Source organism: Ascaphus truei, chromosome 3 (genome assembly GCF_040206685.1).
Source record: "Ascaphus truei isolate aAscTru1 chromosome 3, aAscTru1.hap1, whole genome shotgun sequence".
NCBI lineage: Eukaryota > Metazoa > Chordata > Amphibia > Anura > Ascaphidae > Ascaphus > Ascaphus truei.
In genome coordinates this window covers 369,694,587-369,715,728 of record NC_134485.1, presented here as the reverse complement: position 1 = coordinate 369,715,728, position 21,142 = coordinate 369,694,587, and the positions used below count along the sequence as shown (strand labels likewise).

Below are 21,142 nucleotides of genomic sequence, written 5' to 3'. Positions count from 1 at the left end.
ATTGTTTATAATTAAGGGGGGAAAAAACCCCACACTAAAATAGATACAAAATGAATGGTTTTGCAGAGCTGGATGTATTTGGCAGTAACGCTCAGCAAGTTGAAATATTTAACAAATTTGCTCGCTTTGTATTGTCATTTCACTAATTTCTCTACTCTGGTTCAAGCATTGCAACATCTATATAGAAAAAATCCACAGCTGCAGTAATTGTGTGTATAATGAAGCACAGATTTTTGGGAATTTAAATAAAAAGACTAATGATATCAGCCTATTTATTCACATAGTTAATATACAAATGTACTTTGTAGGCAGCATACAAATATATATGTTTCCCTTCCTGTTATGGTTTAGTTGATTCCTATTTATGCAGGGAATCAGCCTGTATTGGCAGAAACCTGAAGAGTGCTTGGCCGCTGTACAGATTATATTCCTGTTGCCAAGACTTGTCTGTACCTTTAAAATGAGATTTGTGTTAGCAGGAGTCATTCTTACTGTAGGTTATAAACTGAGCAAGGCATCATAGGTGTTTTACACACACACACACACACACACACACTGCCAGTTACAGGACGCTGGTACCTCCAAGTTCACACAGGGACTACATTGTAAAAACAATGGACATAGGGGCCTATGCAGAGAGCAGCGCTATTTCGAAATTCGCCATTTTTTGGAGAAAATCGCGCAGAAAGCAGCAGAAAATGGCGAGTTCCGAAAAACGCGCCAATTTTTCTTTTCTAGTTATAAAACTCGCCTCGCGGCTGGCGAGAACCTCAATCTCGCCAGTTTTAAAAATATCCGTATGCAGAGAGGCGCGAACGGCATCTAGCGGCTGTTCGCGCCAATAAAATGGCGCGATTGTCTCAGTTTTAACTCGCCAGAAAAAACTGCCGCTCGCGGCCATTGCAAAGGGAAAAAAAAAGCCGCGAATTTGTTTTAACACATTTCTGAAGCGCGCATCTCGCCAATTTAAACTCGCCACACGCATCCATGTTAAACATAGCAGAATTCGCACTTTTCTGCATATGGAGATTAAAACTCTCCAAAAAAGCTACTTTTTAATAAATTCGCCAATTTTAAAATTCGCTGCTCTCTGCATAGGCCCCATAGTCAGTGGTAAACTTTAATTGCAAACAGCCTGATTTGCAGCTTTAGCAGATATAGAATAAGCACGTTTATCTCTTATCCTGTTGGGTAAGGTAAGCTACAATAACACTAGGCCATTCCAACATGTTGTATGTTGTACACCTGTAAATGTGTGTAGTGCAAACAATATTGTGTGTACAAGTGTAGTTGGAATAGTGCAAACTGTGAAATATTGCTTTCTTAGGCCCAGATAAACCAAGCTCCATTAAAATCAGTTAACTAAATAGGTAATGAATGTGATTTTCTATGAGTTTCGCGTGCATTAACTAATCTGATATGCAAAAAATAGCGTCCAAAAGTAGTGTTGTGGCGATAAATGCATTAGCGAGTACATTAATAACGCAGAGACATGTTAAGCAATACAATGTGCATTGGTAAAAATCTAACCTGCGTTCCAGCCATGTAACGCGCATGTGTGTCGTCTAAATGTTCAAACTCAAATGCGCACATTAAAATTAAAATACACAATAGACCTACATAGATTTTCATCCATATTATGAAATATGGTCCTGTGAATGTCCGGGGGTCCTCGGGTGATCCCCGTGGGCCCCCGCTGGCCTGCGGTACCAATTCTGTGCCGAAAAGAAAAAATTGTGCACTACATTCAAATAAATACACCACCCCCACCCCCTAATACATACAGTACAGTAATGGGCAAAATTACTATGATCAATATGTGGATAATTGTGTATTTGCACATTTAAATTAAAACATTAGCCAGCATAAAAGTAAATAAAACTTGCACTTACCCCTGCCATGATGAAGGCCATCCTCATCACCATCCTTGTCCTTGTGGGCAATAACAGTACAATAAAAAAAATACCAACTAATGGCCCCTAACCCCTTAATCACCTTAGCGGGAATCACCCTCCCTGCTACCCATTGATTGGCACAGTGTTAAAGCATGCCCATATAATATATGGCCTTGAGTTAACACTATAGCAATAAATTGGGAAGCAAAAAAGAAAAAAACAGTCCAAAAATAAACACATTACAAATGCCAATAAACCAATTGTTTGGCACAGTGGTGCTGTACATCATGGCCATATATTATGGGCATGGTTTTCTCTATGACAGTAAATGGTCAACCTAAAAAATAAACAATCACCAACAATATACAATTCAATCAAAACAATCACCAAATAAACAACAATAAATAAGTAAACACAACAAAATTACCAGCAATCAATAAAGCAACTACCAAATAAACACGAGAATTAAAAATTAAAACACCAAAAAAACTCAATAAATAAAGAAAACTTCAAATAAACACCATTATTAAAAAGCAAACACCATAAAAATAACAGAAATAAACAATTGAAAACACAACCAAAAAAATCCCATAATTAAAAATCAAAACACAAAATAAATAGCAGCAATAAATACAGGGCCTGTAACTCTGGAAGCAGGAGGTCCCCGAGGCTGAAATCAATGCGGTTCATCTCAGGAGCCCTCATGCTCACACACACTATTAATAAAAATGACATTAGATCAGCTTCATTACCATAGCGGATAGCCGCTATGTATTACTAGTGTAGATGAGCAAGAGGTCTTTCCTGAGATCCAGACCCTGTTATGGGGTGCCGGTATCTCCAATGCATTTAAATGTCCCGCGTCACGTGACCATGGGAATAAAATGCATAGGAGATACCGGCAACCCATAACGGGCCTGTATCTTGGGAAGCAGGGGGTCCCCGGACCTCAAATCAACGCGGCTCTCTCTGAGCAGCTCTCTCTGCAGCCGAAAGAAATCGCCGGGTAAGACCTTTTCAGAGAGGCGATCATCACATCGCTGGCTACTCTCCAGTTTTGCAAATGTTGCTATCACAGGTATTCTGGGCTTTCTGCATACCGTGATAGCAACGCTGTCAAACTGACGATTTAAACAGCCCAGCGATTTTTTTTCCGGCCCCATAGTCGGGCACAAATGCACTGATTTTATCACTGCTTTGTGAAATAGGCCCCCAAGTTTTCCATTCAGTAAAAGTCAATGGAACAACAGGATTTCACAGTTTCTAAAATACAGATGCATCAGGCTTTTTTACTCCCGTTAACACGAAATAACTGATTAAATAACACAAGCATTATCTCTTTAACCATTGTTTCAATAGCACTACTGTTAAATGACGTGCCAGCGTTAACACATCGCATCAACAATAGCGATATTGTCTGCTACTGTACCTCAGTATCAATATTAAGATTACTCTGGAAAGAAGCGTGTAAAATAGGTACAGTATCACAGTGTATACTCTTCATTAGATGTTTCTTTACATAAAGATGTATTCTGGGGTTTCCATAAATAGTAGGTTCCCTCATTTCCATATAATGCCAACTTGCAACTGGGAAACTGGCATGTTTTATTAAAATCCCAGCCCACTTTATTTCAACAATATTTTTGCTAAACTATTTCACAAAAATGTAGAAAGAGCGCTTGGTTACTTAAAATGTTGACATACCGTACTGCTATGGTTAGAATCCTGCTCTCTGGTTTCATGAGTATTTTGTTATTTGGCTCTAAATCAAGCCTACCCAATAATTCACATAATATGACCTTTTTCACTGTCTTGGTGACTGCTCAATTGGAATAAATTGTTGCCCTCTAGCTATGTTATTCCAGTTTATAGTTGATAATATCCTGCAAATAAACAGCTCAGCTTGATGTTGGCAGTACCTGCAGCAAAATGGAGGAAGGTGATAAGCCATTCAAACCTAAATTCAGTGCATATGTTATTTTATTCAGTTACATATCACGTGCACCATTTTCAGAGGCTGTAATCACAAGAATTAAAAAGTATGCTAATTCATCTTTTTATACATAGGACGCATGGATTCCACAGTAATCTGTCATCTTGTAAGCATAATGTCACATGTTCTAAAAACCTGTAATTCTTGGTAACATTTATATTTTACAAATTTGCTGTACAAAGTCCGAGGGTCTGATAAACATCCCCTAAATATATGCTTCTCATTTAATAATTTCTTACGAGTTTTGTTTAAGGGAGTTGAGGTACAACCTGCACCACATACTCTGTAGAAACCAGCAACATCCAATTGCAGTCAATAGGAGGTTTCGTTCTAATAAATGTGGTGCTTTATCGGCACGGCAGGTAAAGACAAGGGGCCTATGCACTAAGGCAGGGGTGGCCATCTCCAGTCCTCAAGGGCCACCAACAGGTCCGGTTTTCAGAATATCCCCTGCTTCAGCACAGGTGGCTTAGTCATTGACTAAGCCACTGATTGAGCCACCTGTGCTGAAGCAGGGATACACTGAAAAACGGACCTGTTGGTGGCCATTGAGAAGTGGAGTTGGCCACCCCTTTCCTAAGCGTTGCAAATAGCTTTTTTTTTTTAAAAACAGAAATATAATTTTAAATTGCTTGTGTGTGGGCCTTTGTACTAACCTGAAACTTTCCAATCTGCGCCATCAGAGGCAAAAATATGTTTTTTGGCGGGTTCACTGAAATGGACTGCATAAGCATACACAAGGGAATGGTATGTACTAGAACAAATCTTTCTGTGCGCCCCCAAAAAGTAGAAAGTGCGTCAAAATTGTTTGCCAAGTTCCAGCTGGCATAAACCCTAAAAATCCTGTAAAATTGTGTTAGCTCATAATGCCTCGGAGTCATCTTTTGCGCCCGGTGATATCTGCCATTGACTTTAATCGCAGATGTCGCCGATTCAGGTGCAAAACACTCTGGGGTAAAGTATCAACCAAAAATGTATTTGATACAGCACTGATGTTTCATTATACAGGTTAGCAAAATGTAGTATGGCTATTATAAATAATATTAGACTAATAATCTATATTTACTAACACTAGTAATAAATAAAAAAATATACATTCATTCTGTTTTCACTTAAATTGTATCAATCAAGTATTCAGCATGATGCAATGTATCAAAAATAATTTCAAACAACTTGTGTCATACAGTGTGTATGAAGCCTTCATACCCACAACACTTTTTCCTGGTGAGTAGTGCGTTAGAAACATTTTGCAATAAATCATTCATTGTGCATTACTCTGTATCTTACTATATTGAATGGGGGGAGGGTTAATCACACATGCCATAGCATTACCAATCTACTCAAGCATTTAGGTCAACAACATTCGCTTTGAATTTCCTCATTTCAAATCATTAATATGTATGCAAATGTCACTACCTAGTGCTGACAGCGATTAACAGACTAATTATTGAAAAGGGTGTAGCGCTTTGGCATGGTTATCATTGTGGAACCATTAACCTAAAAATAACATGAAATAGACTATAACATTGGCATTTTTAATTAGCAGAACTTTCTCCCAAATGTGTGAAGCTAAAACAATAAACAGTGCAATAATTAAAATGAAAAAACAAACACACAAGTGACATTTACTCAGTTTCATGATTAATTTATTTGGCTGCAGTGAAACACTTTTCTCAATGTAAACTGAATAAAATACTAACATTTCCATGAACAATTAAGCATGGCTTCTTTAAATCTGTGACATGTGGTGCATTTCTAATTGCCCACATTCTGAGCCAAAAAATAATAATAATTTAATTTACAATCAGAGAGTACCACAACTTTTTTATAAACAGACTAAAGGGTCCACTTCATATTTAACCCTTTGTGTGCCATGGCCCCTCTCGCACGTGCGATGACGTGAGCGCTTCCCCCGAAGTGATCATGTGAACGGCCGGTCACCGATTACAGAACGGAAGAGGAGTCCTCCTTCAGTTCCACTTCCTCATTTTCCGGAACGAAGAATGCGATCTCCCCCAGAAAAGCAGGCGGGTACATTATGACGTAGCTACTACATACCCCTTGAGTGCCAAACCCAATGACGTAGTAACTATGTCTATAGGGCACTCAAAGGGTTTAAGAAAGCCCTTCTCTCTTTCCATCATTTAAACTACAATATTGTACCAGTCTTTCTAAAATATGGTTAGAATAGCTTATCCTCACTATGAACTCAATATAGAATGTTTTTCTTCAGTTGAGCATAGTAGCACTCATTTTTTTTAGGCCACTTCAACCACTGGTTAGAAAGAGCAAATGAATTGTGTGGGGTTGTCAATGGCACAACAAGTGGAGAGAATAAAGGTACCAGGGTTGCATCAAGGAAAGGGGATGGGGAAATAGGAAAAGGGAAGATACTGTAGGACTGTGGCTTGTTTTCTATAAATAGGTTTAATAATAGAAATTGCAGAAAATAAATTTGCTGGGCATCCAGTACAGCTGTGTTAATCTGTGTTAATAAATGTGTTAACCTCCCAGAGTCTCTCAAAACTGCCTCCAGTTTCAGTAATTTCAAGACTTCAGCTGTCTCACATTTTAAACTTGTCTGTAACTGTTATACATGCCGATAATCACATTATCTCTTAACAGTCCTGAAATGTCTGCAAATTGAATTTATAACCTCTGTTCATTTAATGTAACCATGTATTGTTATTATAACTCTGTGTGCAGGACATACCTGATAACAAGAGGTAACTCTCAATGTATTATGTCCTGAGAAGATATTTTATAAATAAAATAAAAAAATAAACCTTAGCCAGATGTTGATGTTGACGTGTAGTAGAAGTGATCAGTAATGTCAAGTGTCAGAAAAGGGACAATACAGTTTACACTTTTTAATAATTTATAAAACGTGAATGTGGTGGCCAAGTTTGTAAATACTGAATGATGGATCAAGTTAAAAACAAATTTCATAGATTATATTATATGCAAGTGTAATACCCAATTATTACATAATTGTGTCTTTTTGTGTCATTACTAGATATTATGTTAGTTTTCTGTGCTACTGCAAAAAAAAGGTATTGGATGTCTGCTTATTAAAATATATTTTCTTATTTGTTCATTATAATTACAAATCTGAGCGCAATCTTGTTCATACATATTTTATGATGTTATAATTAGTGCTGTTTTGGATTCCGACAGGTTCAAGCTTTGCAAATGAAGAGCAATCTACTCAAAAGACAGCCCTGCCTTCAAAAGATATACCCAAGGGTACCAGTAGGACAGTACTGCAAGTGTGTAGCAGCACGACATTTCCCCGCAGGAGTTTACTTCCAGCACCGAAAACAACCATTACACCTGCTGGTAAGCAAATCTATCCTAGAAAACATGTCTTCAATAGCTTACCATCTGCATTATCCCACCAGGAAGGAAACTATTTCTCATTGTGTTACAGCAATGTTACGTTTCCTCTTAAAATGGCAAACGAAAATGTGTTCTTTAGTCAGTAAGAGCTTTTTGATAAAGCCATCGGAAGGGGACAACTTGCCACAGCCAACTAGCTTGCCGACGACTGTCTCACCGCTAAGTTATTAAGTTAAATGCATGGGTTTTAGGGTATAGGGTTAATGCTGTGGGGTTTAAAGGTAAGGTGTTAAGGTTTTTAGGGTTAAGATTAGCATTAGGGTTTTATGGTAAGGGGTTAACGGGTTCTGGAAGAAACACCCTGTCAGAAAGGTGTCTCCTAATGTGGGGAGAAAGGCAGGAAGGCCCCAAATTGTGTGCACACGGTAGCCACAATTATGAACTATTCTTAGCACATGTAGCTGGGCTGAGTCATTAGCTTAGAAATGGGGATAGGTTATGTAGTGGATAGCCCTAGAGCTGGGGGGCGGTCTGTCTCTGATCGCTGGTGTATAGATAAATGGACAGCTAAATAAAAGCAAATTTTACAGTAATAAACATAAAAAATAAATTGAGGACAGTCCACCATCATAATTCCGTGTGGTAATATGGTAATATCAGTCTATATGAACGCACTCCATATAATTGCGGGTCACACAGTAGTCTAAATGACTTAGACCAGCTACATATGCTAAGCATAGATCATAATTGTGGCTACCATGTGCAGATAATTTGGGGACTTCCTGCCTTTCTCCCCACCTAAGGAGCCACCTTTCTGACAGAAAATTTGTTCTTTAGTCATTAAGAGCTTTTTGATAAAGCCGTTGGAAGGGGACAACTTTCCACCGTCAACTAGCTCGCCGACGACTGTCTCACCGATAAGTTATTAAGGGGTTAAAATGTATGGGTTTTAGGGTAAAGGGTTAATGCTATGGGGTTTTAAGGTAAGGAGTAATATGGTCATATCAGTCTATATGAACACACTCCATATAATTGCGGGTCGCACAGCAGTCTAAATGACTCAGACCAGCTACATATGCTAAGCATAGATCATAATTCTGGCTACCATGTGCAGACAATTTGGGGACTGCCTGCCTTTCTCCCTACCTTAGGAGACACCTTTCTGACAGGGTGTTTCTTCGCTATAGTTATGTTTCCCCTAGTGCACCTACCCTATCCTAGGAGGAGGAGTGGCTTGGGTTTGGAGGAGGAGGAGTGGCTGGTGAGGAGGAGGAGTGGCTGGTGAGGAGGAGGAGTGGCTGGTGAGGAGGAGGAGTGGCTGGTGAGGAGGAGGAGTGGCTGGTGAGGAGGAGGAGTGGCTGGTGAGGAGGAGGAGTGGCTGGGGAGGAGGAGGAGTGGCTGGTGAGGAGGAGGAGTGGTTGGTGAGGAGGAGGAGTGGCTGGGGAGGAGGAGGAGTGGCTGGGGAGGAGGAGTGGTTGGGGAGGAGGAGGAGTGGCTGGTGAGGAGGAGGAGTGGCTGGAGGGGAGGAGGAGGAGTGGCTGGAGAGGAGGAGGAGTGGCTGGTGAGGAGGAGTGGCTGGGGAGGAGGCGTGGATGGGGGGGAGGAGGAGGAGTGGCTGGGGGGGAAGAGGAGGAGTGGCTGGGGGGGGAGGAGGAGGAGTGGCTGGGGGGGAGGAGGAGGAGTGGCTGGGGGGGAGGAGGAGGAGTGGCTGGGGGGGAGGAGGAGGAATGGCTGGGGGGGAGGAGGAGGAATGGCTGGGGGGGAGGACGAGGAGTGGCTGGGGGGGGAGGAGGAGGAATGGCTGGGGGGGAGGAGGAGGAGTGGCTGGGGGGGAGGAGGAGTGGCTGGGGGGGAGGAGGAGTGGCCGGGGGGAGGAGGAGTGGCTGGGGAGGAGGAGGAGTGGCTGGGGGGGAGGAGGAGGAGTGAATGGAGGAGGAGTGAATGGAGGGGAGGAGGAGGAGTGGCTGGGGAAGAGGGGGAAGAGGAGGAGGAGGAGTGGCTGGGGGGAGGAGGAGGAGTGGCTGGGGAAGAGGGGGAAGAGGAGGAGGAGTGGCTGGGGGGGAGGAGGAGGAGTGGCTGGGGGGGAGGAGGAGGAGTGGCTGGGGAAGAGGGGGAAGAGGAGGAGGAGTGGCTGGGGGGGAGGAGGAGGAGTGGCTGGGGGGGAGGAGGAGGAGTGGCTGGGGGGAGGAGGAGTGGCTGGGGGGGGAGGAGGAGGAGTGGCTGGGGGGGAGGAGGAGGAGTGGCTGGGGGGGAGGAGGAGGAGTGGCTGGGGGGGGAGGAGGAGTGGCTGGGGGGAGGAGGAGCAGTGGCTGGGGGGGAGGAGGAGTGGCTGGAGGGGAGGAGGAGGAGTGGCTGGGGGGGAGGAGGAGGAGTGGCTGGGGGGGAGGAGGAGGAGTGAATGGAGGGGAGGAGGAGGAGTGGCTGGGAAAGAGGAGGAGGAGTGGCTGGGGAGGAGGAGGAGTGGCTGGGGGGGAGGAGGAGGAGTGGCTGGGGGGGAGGAGGAGTGGCTGGGGGGAGGAGGAGCAGTGGCTGGGGGGGAGGAGGAGTGGCTGGGGGGAGGAGGAGCAGTGGCTGGGGGGGAGGAGCAGTGGCTGGGAGGAGGAGGAGTGGCTGGAGGGGAGGAGGAGGAGTGGCTGGGGGGAGGAGCAGTGGCTGGAGGGGAGGAGAAGGAGTGGCTGGGGAAGAGGAGGAGGAGTGGCTGGGGAAGACGAGGAGGAGTGGCTGGGGAAGACGAGGAGAAGTGGCTGGGGGGGAAGAGGAGGAGGAGTGGCTGGGGAAGACGAGGAGGAGTGGCTGGGGGGGAAGAGGAGGAGGAGTGGCTGGAGGAGGAGGTGTGGCTGGAGGGGAGGAGGAGGTGTGGCTGGAGGGGAGGAGGAGGCGTGGCTGGGGAGGAGGCGTGGCTGGGGAGGAGGGGTGGCTGGGGGGGAGAAGGGGTGGCTGGGGAGGAGGAGGAGGAGTGGCTGGGGGGGAGGAGGAGGAGTGGCTGGAGGAGGAGGTGTGGCTGGAGGGGAGGAGGAGGAGGAGGCGTGGCTGGGGAGGAGGAGTGGCTGGGGGGAGGAGGAGGAGTGGCTGGAGGAGGAAGTGTGGCTGGATAGGAGGAGAAGGAGTGGCTGGAGGGGAGGAGAAGGAGTGGCTGGAGGAGAAGGAGTGGCTGGGGGTAGGAAGAGTGGCTGGTGAGGGGGAGGAGGAGGAGTGGCTGGAGGGGAGGAGGAGTGGCTGGGGGGAGGAGGAGTGGCTGGGGGGAGGAGGCGTGGCTGGGGGGAGGAGGAGAAGGAGTGGCTGGAGGGGGGAGGAGAAGGAGTGGCTGGAGGGGGGAGGAGAAGGAGTGGCTGGAGGGGAGGAGAAGGAGTGGCTGGAGGAGAAGGAGTGGCTAGGGAGGAGGAAGAGTGGCTGGGGGTAGGAGGAGTGGTTGGTGAGGGGGAGGAGGAAGAGTGGCTGGAGGGGAGGAGGAGTGGCTGGGGGGAGGAGGAGTGGCTGGGGGGAGGAGGAGTGGCTGGGGGGGAGGAGGAGTGGCTGGGGGGAGGAGGAGAAGGAGTGGCTGGAGGGGAGGAGAAGGAGTGGCTGGAGGGGAAGGAGTGGCTGGAGTGGAAGGAGTGGCTGGAGTGGAAGGAGTGGCTGGAGGGGAGGAGAAGGAGTGGCTGGAGGGGAGGAGGAAGAGTGGCTGGATGGGAGGAGGAGGAGTGGCTGGAGGGGAGGAGGAGGTGTGGCTGGAGGGGAGGAGGAGGTGTGGCTGGAGGGGAGGAGGAGGAGTGGCTGGAGGGGAGGAGGAGGAGGAGTGGCTGGAGGGGAGGAGGAGAAGGAGTGGCTGGAGGGGAGGAGAAGGAGTGGCTGGAGGGGAAGGAGTGGCTGGAGTGGAAGGAGTGGCTGGAGGGGAGGAGAAGGAGTGGCTGGAGGGGAGGAGGAAGAGTGGCTGGATGGGAGGAGGAGGAGTGGCTGGATGGGAGGAGGAGGAGTGGCTGGAGGGGAGGAGGAGGAGTGGCTGGAGGGGAGGAGTAGTGGCTGGATGGGAGGAGGAGGAGTGGCTGGAGGGGAGGAGGAGGAGTGGCTGGAGGGGAGGAGGAGGAGTGGCTGGAGGGGAGGAGGAGGAGTGGCTGGAGGGGAGGAGGAGGAGTGGCTGGAGGGGAGGAGGAGGAGTGGCTGGAGGGGAGGAGGAGGAGTGGCTGGAGGGGAGGAGGAGGAGTGGCTTGGGGGTAGGAGGAATGGCTGGGGCAGAGGTGGCTGGGAGGAGGAGGGGATGGGGTGAGCTGACTGGTTCGTGGTGGCTGGGAGGAGGAGGAGGGGATGGGGCGATGTGACTGCGGCCGTCTTAGACCAAAATTCCCTGCCTAAAATGTAGGCAAAATAGGACTGAAAAGCTCAACTGTACTTGGTACTGGGGACGTACATTTTTCTGTGGAAAATGCCGATTGTGATGCCTTTAGGGAACCAACATTCTTCAGAGATTAAATTCATAGTGCTCCATATACTAAATTTCATCTATGAAGAACTTTAATATTGGTTCCGTAAAAGTATCATAACCTACAACACATTTGCATTTCCCTAGGACCGAATGCCTACTAGAACTGTGATCTACAGTACGCAATGGAGAGTGTTGATTTTAGTTGCACTTATAAAGCTTCAAATCTGTATGATTAGTAAATGTGAATCATTTAAATAGTGGTTATTAGAATCAGAAGTGAATTGAAAATCTGAATTTTGGTGATTTATGGAAACTGCAAACAATGAAACCTTTAAAATTAGAAACTAGCAATAAAATAAGTAGAACTGCAGGGAATACTGCTCAAATACAATACAACAATTTGAGGATATCTTCTGTCTACGTGTAGACACCAGTATAAAAGTTGATTGCAAGACCCATCACAGTTGCAGAATTCATACAGCACTTATCATCTGAGATCAGACTCCAAAAGACTGTTCATGGTCCCAAGGCTCAACAAAGTATCCGGCTGCTCCTCCTTCTCTTACCGTGCACCCCAAAACTGGTACAACGTATTGGAGACTCTCACATCCACCACCAGTTTAAGTTCTTTCAAAACTAAGTCTTTCTCACATTTTAATCTGGTCTGTAACTGTTACATAAGCCTATAATATAAATCTTTTCTCTAACTGTGCATGCAATGTGTTGTATATAATGTATACCCTGTTCATTTATGTAACTGTATTTGTAACCATGTATTATTTGTCATATTAACTATGTCCAGGACATACTTGAAAACGAGAGGTAACTCTCAATGTATTACTTCCTGGTAAAACATTTTATAAATAAATACCGTATGTAGAAAAAAAAGGGACAAAAAGCTCGTAGCACCCAATCAGAGACAAAGCAATTGCTGTTAATGTGAGTTTACTCAATTCATGTTCATACAGGTTGAGCAAAAAGGTAAAGTTTTAGGGCGATGGCCCCTTCATCACATCACCCCCAGTCTAGCAATCTGAATTGCTTTGCCTCTGTCTGTGTTCTTCATGCTTTTTCCCCTTTTGTGTATACTGTATTACTGAGTGGATTATTTTGGCAGATCTACTCTGCATGTTCAGAGCACCAGCAAAGTAAGTTTTACTTTTGAATGTGTGAGTGCAGTCAGTTTTTCTATTTTTACACAATTCATACAATTTGTGCTCTGGTTTAGCTTGTCTAGGAACAATGTGTCCCTACAGTAATAAGTAAACATCCAGATGCTCATTCCTTTTCAGTAACCTTTGGTTTCTCAGACCTATTAAAAATGTAATTTTGTTCTGGAGGTTTTGTAATTTATCATCTAACAAATGTCACAAACTAACGGGTTTCTTAACAATATTACAGAAATGTCAAGAGAGAGAAACTGAGCTACAGGTCTAGTTACTTTTACTTTTCTTGCCACACCTATGCTTTTCAGACTGACTTTTTCCACTGGGACACTCTGTTATAGACTTTGAAAATGGGTGGAAGGGAATTCACAAAAGGGAAAGGCATGTTTCAAAATAGTAGCTTGGAAATACTGGGCCTAGATTTTGAAGACAAACGTCAAAACTTATATAAAGCTGGGGATTTTTCTATGTTGTGGGACCATGACAGAAATCTTCACCACCCATGGCCATAGACCTCAGATCAGGATACCCCTGGTTTATACTATACAGAGATCTGTATATGGAGGAGAATAGTATCTACAGAAAGAATTAGGTCATGATGTAATCTCAGAGAACACTGCAAACCCTCCCCAGTTCTGAGAGCTGAATCTATTTGATAGCGATGTGAACCTTTTTTGCTAAAATTTGCAACCCAGGAGAAATGTTCAAATTTGTTTTTACACAGACAAAAAATAGCAAACTCAAAATTGTAGAAAAAAAATTAGCAAAGCATTAATTACCCATAACTTCAGGTCACACGGCCCGGTACATTTGCTTGAAATGTCAAAATGTTAATGCATTTTGGTTAATTTCACAAAAATGTTTGAAATTTTGTGAAAAATTAGCAGAAACCATATTTAATAAAACGAAAAATGCAACAACAAAAAATCCAAATCAAGTCTTCTATAACACTTCGTATTACTCAGATGTAGCAAACGTTATTGCGTCCGCAAAACTTAGAATTTGACTGCAAATAAACACCACTTTGTGTACCGTCTCTACCCATTTACCTACATGCTGTACATCAGATCCTGATCAGATCCTAGCATCAGATCCTATTTGACCCTTAGGATTCTTTCGTATTTATGATAGCCTTATGTCTACTCCAATGTATATAGAAAAAATTGGGAAATCAATCCCTGATTGGTGCTTCAAAAACGATTTGTGGTTAAAAAAGTATACATAATAATAATGAAGTACTAAATGCCTAAGTAAGAACACAGTAACCATGAAAAATTAGGCAGTAAACTTTATGGATCTGTAATCAATGTGCTCAGCCTCTTCACCTATAATATTATGTCTACCCCAAGTATGTTTGCATTCCCTTACTGTACTAGCCCCTACCACGTCTGTTGTTCTAGTACTTCTGTTTCTCTGAAATAGGCCTCCTCCCTGTACTTTATTGAAACCCTTTATGTATTTGAAAGTTTATATCTAATCCCCCTTCTCCCTTCTATCCTCTAAGCTGTGCATATTAAGAACCGTTAGTCTTTCCTGATAAGTTTTATGCTATAGATTATGCACCATAGTAGCTCAGTGGCCCTTTTTTTAAATGTATTTACTTGCTTCCCTAGATCTGGTCCCCAGAATTGAAAACAGTCCTCTAGATGAGGTTTCGCCAATGTATAAAGTGACATCACCAGCCCTCTCTTTATACTGCTAATTAGGGCTGCAGACAGATTTCCCGGGGTATATATAGTTGTGTGAAAAAGAAAGTACACCCTCTTTGAATTCTATGGTTTTACATATCAGGACATAATAACAATCATGTTCCATAGCAGGTCTTAAAATTGGGTAAATACAACCTCAGATGAACAACAACACATGACATATTACACCGTGTCATGATTTATTTAACATAAATAAAGCCAAAATGGAGAAACCATGTGTGAAAAACTAAGTACACCCTTACTGCTTCCATAGGAATCAAGATGCTAAGTAGCAGACAGGTGCTGCTAATCAAATGCCATTGATTAATTGATCATCAGCAAGTGTGACCACCTCTATAAAAGCCGAAGTTTTAGCAGTTTGCTGGTCTGGAGCATTCAGGTGTGTGTTAACACAATGCCAAGGAGGAAAAACATCAGCAATGATCTTAGAGAAGCAATTGTTGCTGGCCATCAATATGGGAAGGGTTATAAGGCTAGAAGTCCGGTTGTACCCGGATGAAACGCGTAGGGTTTCTGTTGTACCCCGTGGATACTGCCTGCTCTGAGATCCTGTGAAGCTGGTGCCGATAATTTGCTTTTGAAAAGTTGCTGCGTCCCTCGCCTGGTTCGTTCACACACTCCCCGCCACTGCCGAGTCTAAAGGAGACTCCACCACTCGCAGCCTCAGACGCTGATAGGCGGAGAATATCTGTGACATCAGACGCCATCTCCAGATGCGGAAGTGAGAGCTTGGAAAGATATGCTACCTTACCAACTACACAGCACATCGGCACCCCATACTACAGGACCCAGAGTGGTCAATCTGCTTGTTTTTATTCGTGAGCATATGAGTGCATTTGAGCTCCTGGCTCTAGAATTGTTTTTTTAATAAATTGTGTTACGCTATATTTTTCTCTTCTCTTCCATATTCTGAGATTCTAAGCATCAACCATCTACTTGATTCCTGCCTGAACATTTACTACACCTAAGAGGAGTTCTTGCACTTTTTGTGTTTTCCTTTAATATATATACTGTGTATGCATATATATGTGTATGTATATATTGTATTGTATATTTACACAAAGGTATTTCATACTCAGTTTAACTATTGTGGACACTATATTCTATATACTGTAAGCAGATTAAGCATTGTGTAATCGTGTAAAGCAAAACACAACTCAAGTACAAAACTGCGCAGGACCGTCAATATTATAACCACAGAATCAACATAATAGAATCTAAACATAGCAAAAAGAGTTAATTTTCCCATGTCTTATACTATACTGTATTTGTGAAAGCACTGTATGCCTGCCTGCATGGCCTCTGTCCCTAGGGGAAATCTCATTGGTCCCTTGGCCCGCCCGCCCCCGCACACCTCTCATTGGCCTGAGGCGGAGTGACAGGCCAAAGGACACACAACACACACACACACACACACACCTCTCTCTGTCCTCTCCCCCCCCCCCATCACACTCACCTCCCCCCCTCTCCGGTGCTCCACTCACCTCCCCGCCTCCGCTCCACTCTCCGCTCCACTCGCCTCCCTCCCGCTCCACTCGCCTCCCTCCCGCTCCACTCACCTCCCTCCCGCTCCACTCACCTCCCTCCCGCTCCACTCACCTCCCTCCCGCTCCACTCCCTCCCGCTCCACTCACCTCCCTCCCGCTCCACTCCCTCCCGCTCCACTCACCTACCTCCACCTCCCATCTGCTATACTCACCTCCCTCCCGCTCCACTCACCTCCCTCCCGCTCAACTCCCTCCCGCTCCACTCACCTCCCTCCTGCTCCACTCACCTCCCTCCTGCTCCACTCACCTCCCTCCCGCTCCACTCACCTCCCTCCCGCTCCACTCACCTCCCTCCCCGGCGCAGTGGCCAGCCAGCCTGCAGCTGCCACGCGGCGCCTAAGATGGCGGCGGCCGGAAGGACCCCCTTCCTCCCTCGCTGAGTAACTAAGATGGCGGTGGCCGGAAGGAGAGGTGACGTACGTGTGTGTGTATGTGTGTGTGTATGTGAGTGTGTGTGTGTGTGTCACTGTGTGTGTGTCACTGTGTGTGTGTGTGGGGGGGGGGACACACTGTGTGTGTGTGGGACACAGTGTGTGTGTGTGTGGGACACTGTGTGTGTGTCAGACACTCTAGGGTAGGGACCGGAGCTACGCATGGGGGGGTGGGGGGGCAGGAGCGGAGAGAGAGGGGGGAGCGGAGAAACATACAGGGGGAGTGGAGAGGAGGGACCCGTAAATTTTAAGAAACCCACCCCCCCTCCTGTCCACTGTCCCCCCCCTCCTGTTCACTGCCCCCCCCCCCTCCGGTCCACTGTCCCACCCCTCCTGTCCACTGTCCCCCCCTCCTGTTCACTTCCCCCCCCCTCCTGTCCAATGCCCCCCTCCTGTCCACTGTCCCCCCCCTCCTGTCCACTCTCACCCCCCTCCTGTCCACACTCACCCCCCCTCCTGTCCACTCTCACCCCCCCTCCTGTCCACTCTCACCCCCCCTCCTGTCCACTCTCACCCCCCTCCTGTCCACTGTCCCCATCCCCTTCTGTCCACTGTCCCCGTCCCCTCCTGTCCACTGTCCCCATCCCCTCCTGTCCACTGTCCCCATCCCCTCCTGTCCACTGTCCCCGTCCCCTCCTGTCCACTGTCCCCATCCCCTCCTGTCCACTGTCCCCGTCCCTCCCTTCCTCCTGTCCACTGTCCCTCCCCCCTCCCCATCTCCTGTCCACTGTCCCTCCCCCCACCTTTTCCTAGAGGGAAATTTAACTCACGGGCAACGCCGGGTCTCTCAGCTAGTAAGTAATAAAGAAAAATAGTAACAGAATGCAGGTGCAAAGCTAAGGCAGAATGAAGAGTAAAAAACAGCAAATATTGGAATATTTTTTTTTTAATCTTCTAATCTGAAAACTTTCAGTGACTGTAGTTGGTAAAATATTCCAGAGTTTTTTTTTTTTTACCCATCTATGAAGAAGAGATATGTGCTTTATTCGTGCAGATAGCATCATTCCAATCAGAATTTGTTAGGGATTCTATAGAATGAAAATGTGCTGTAGTTTAAAAAAAAAATGATATTCAAGGACAAAATATTATCTGCTTTTCCTCACACAGCTGAACTCAGCGGGAAATACTGCTACATAAAATCATTGCCCTTTCTCACTGGCACATCTTGGGATTCAATGTAAATAAAAATACTGTCTCTCATAAATTAAATATTTTTTGTCAGGTATAAGACTTGTGAGTGCTGTACAGAAGAATCCACAATTAAAATACCCCTGCAATAAAAGAGAGTGGCACACTTTAAATTATTCAAAAGAGGTCAATAGCAATCCAACCTTATATGGGACTAAAATATTGATTAATTTCATTCCCATTTGTACTTAAGTAATTATTACTTTCTATTTTCACTACAATAGAAGTCTATTTAAAATGTAGCGGTGCAGTGAATATAAGTAGAATATATTGAGATGGGAAGAAAATCTCCTGATAAAAGCACAAATTCCAAATTAAAATATACTGGTTCTATATTCAGAACTATTCAGTAAGCCTCGATAAGTGGGCGATAAAGGCATGAATCGACAATTTTTGCAGCCATCCAAAACACACCGCCGGGTGAGCGTCGATAAGCCACTTATCGGCAGGTTTTGAAACTCATGCAATTCTGTAGAATTGCGCAAGTGTCTCGATACACAAGCCGCTCATGGCAACGTGATGACATAATATGTCACAGCACCCGAAGTGACGTTGATGACGAAATGCGTTGGGACCCGGATGCTGTGACATATTACATCATCACGTTGTCACGAGCGGCATGTGTATCGAGACACTTGCGCAATTCTACAGTGGTTTAAAATGATACAATCGGACACTTTGCTGTTATCTTGTTTCCTGGAGGTTTTTTTTATATAACGCTGTTACTCAGTGTACTCAGCGCTGTTAGAGGGTTTGGAAAAAGTAGCTCAAGTCCAGTCCAATATGAGTGGCAAGGCAGGCAGACTGCTATTAAACCTGGCACTACCAAGACTAGGTACAACTATATGTAAAATGTTTTAGGAGTTTATTAAAGTAAACAATAGTACACAGCAGGAAGCAATGTGCCATTCATTACCTCTCTGTACCCCTATGTGTTACTAATCGTTATTTTATTTTCGTGTAGGTTCTGAAAGGATATGTTGGTTGCAGTCACTGTAGTGTTTTACATTTTTATGGCGTTAAAAGAGCATACAGTATTTTACCTCTCTAGTTAAGAACCCCCTGTTTTCCCAACACCTGATATCTTACCATAAATAGTCCCCAGGTCTGAAGATATTCACCTCCAATGCACTGTACAAGCGTTTTCAAGAGTGTTAAATGGCAAGAAGCTGCCTGTGAACCAATCAGTAACAGGCAAACAGGTTCACAAACAAGACACTGTTGTGTTGCTATCTTGACAAAGCATGAATGTTTATATGATAGCTCACATTAGTACTTGATATACCACTGTAATATTTCTCACTTTGTATGAGTTCTTTTCCTATTTCACCAAAATTAAACTTATATGTTTATGTTTAACAGGCTTAAAGAAGGAGGTACAAAAAGACCATGAAGTTATCAAGCCTACTGTTTCATCACCAAAAAGACAAGGGTCATCAGCTACAAAGCTACAATCTCCAGGTACTGTACCCATTAATGGAACTATTACAGTAGCAGTTTTATTTTCACAAACTAGTAAGAATTGTGAGGTGGCAATTGCATTTTTTCCTGATGCTAGACATATAGGAGCCAATTTATAGTTGGATAAAAACAGTGTCGTAACTCATTGCAAATGGTCGGTTTGCGACCCTTAAAGAAAGGACCCAATTTAAAGTTCTCCAAATATAGATGCGTGGGGGTCATTAAGATAACAACTCGACAGACGGAGGAAAGGCGTGTCTATTCCTAATATTTTTTTAATGAGATCAACATGGATATACACATGTTAAATTGCACCTTTTTGTACTAGCATCAAATTTAGAGTTAGATTAATACAGTATCCGTTTTTCATTTCAGGCCCCTTCTTAATTATACGCCTCTAGAAACTAAGTGCTAATCACTATAAGAATCTACTGTAGCATTTGCAGCATGTTTTCAGGAGTCAAGACTGCAACTGCTGCTATATTGATGCGCAGACGTTACCCGGCAATTCTTGATATTCTTGAGAATAGACAGAGACCCTGGAAAAGAAGGGAAAGAATGTACCGTGGCATGCAAAAGAATTTACCACATACCAATAATCTCACAAATTGTTGAATTACAAATAATGTATGTGCATTTTTTTCAAACTACTGTAACTATTTTTATTCAAAGCTACAGAGTTGTAGTGATTAAACTGAACGCTGTGATAAGAGGAGGAGGTTAAATGTCAGCAAAAAAATAAGAGTGAAAAATATGGGTTGCATAAGTATTCAGCCCCTTAAGTCAGTACTTGATGGAACACCTTTTGCAACAATTACTGTTATGATTTGTAGACGGAACGTTCACAGAGGTACACAATTAGGAGGCTTTTATAAGGTGAAATTATAATAAGGCTTTATTGTGCCTTTTCCTTTTTATTAGGAAAACATCCAAACAAGGGGGGGGAACAAAGCTTCCATTCACTTGGGAGTATTTCTAGTGAAAACACTATGCAATTAATTCACATCTCCCTAGTCAAGCATTTCTCTCAGCCCCAAAACATATAGCATGAAAATAAGCAGATATAAGCAGTCTCTTAATAATGAAAGTCTTATCTGTTTATCAGCTGTAGAGTAAGCTTCTCTGCTCTCCTGGAACCGCACCCGTGCGTGCACAGAAAATATCAGCGTCCAGGTTTAGAAGTCTTATTTGGTTCTTGGAGGGAAAATCTTCTCAATTCCTGGTTCAGCTCCCTTCACTCAGGGTTTGTCAGCTTCAGGTTTAGTAGTTTTCCCTGTGTCTTGAAATCAGCTCTGCTGTGTTTTCTGACAGAGCTCAAGACATGTGATGCCTCCAAAGGTCAGCTCAAAAGTGAGCTAAGGAGTACCTTCCTGTCTAAACAGACAGGTTTTTGTAAGCAATCTAAATCAGGCAGGTGGTGTTTAGTAATTAACTACCAGAAGTTAACCACCACACTGCTAGATTAAAGGCACATTACTGAACAGGGATAAGTCCCCTGTTACATGATTCTTTTTGGATCGGTCTCTACTACTGTAGCTTGCACATTTATGACATTTATGCCCATTTTTTACAGTAAAATTGAAATGCTGTTGTTTGTAAGGCACCAGTGAAGGTAGAATCAAAGGTATGACATAGATCCTGATGGCTGAAGCAGGTGGAACACGACTGAGCCCGCAGCATGAGTTGTTGAAGGGCAGGATCAACAGACAGAAAGCAGTACAATGGACCAGGCGAATGTCAGGCAGGTTGAGGTCAGGCGACAGGCAGAGTAATGGTTAAACATGCTGGGTCTTAGGGCAGGCAGAAGGCAACATCATAGTCAGACAGGACGGGGTAAGGGCAGACAGAGATCATTAGCGTATTCAGACCGGCAGAAGATCGGGAAGCAAGCAAGTCAGACAGGCAGATAGATACTGTGGTAGTAAGGCCTGATGCAATGGCAGAAGCACATTGATCTGGCAACCAGGAAGTTGTCAGCTTTAAAGGAAGCCATGGGGAGAGGCCACGATGATTT

At 44.5% G+C, this 21,142-nt stretch overlaps 1 protein-coding gene across 3 annotated transcripts in view; it reads left to right on the top strand.

Moving 5' to 3' along the window:
- Positions 1-21,142, top strand: part of MTUS2 (microtubule associated scaffold protein 2) — a 666,577-nt gene that overhangs the window by 478,863 nt on the left and 166,572 nt on the right. For all 3 annotated transcript variants that reach the window (XM_075592173.1, XM_075592174.1, XM_075592175.1), the window contains exons 5-6: positions 7,066-7,227; positions 19,030-19,128. In XM_075592173.1, the coding sequence (XP_075448288.1) occupies positions 7,066-7,227; positions 19,030-19,128 (261 nt within the window). The remainder of the gene's footprint in view (positions 1-7,065; positions 7,228-19,029; positions 19,129-21,142) is intronic.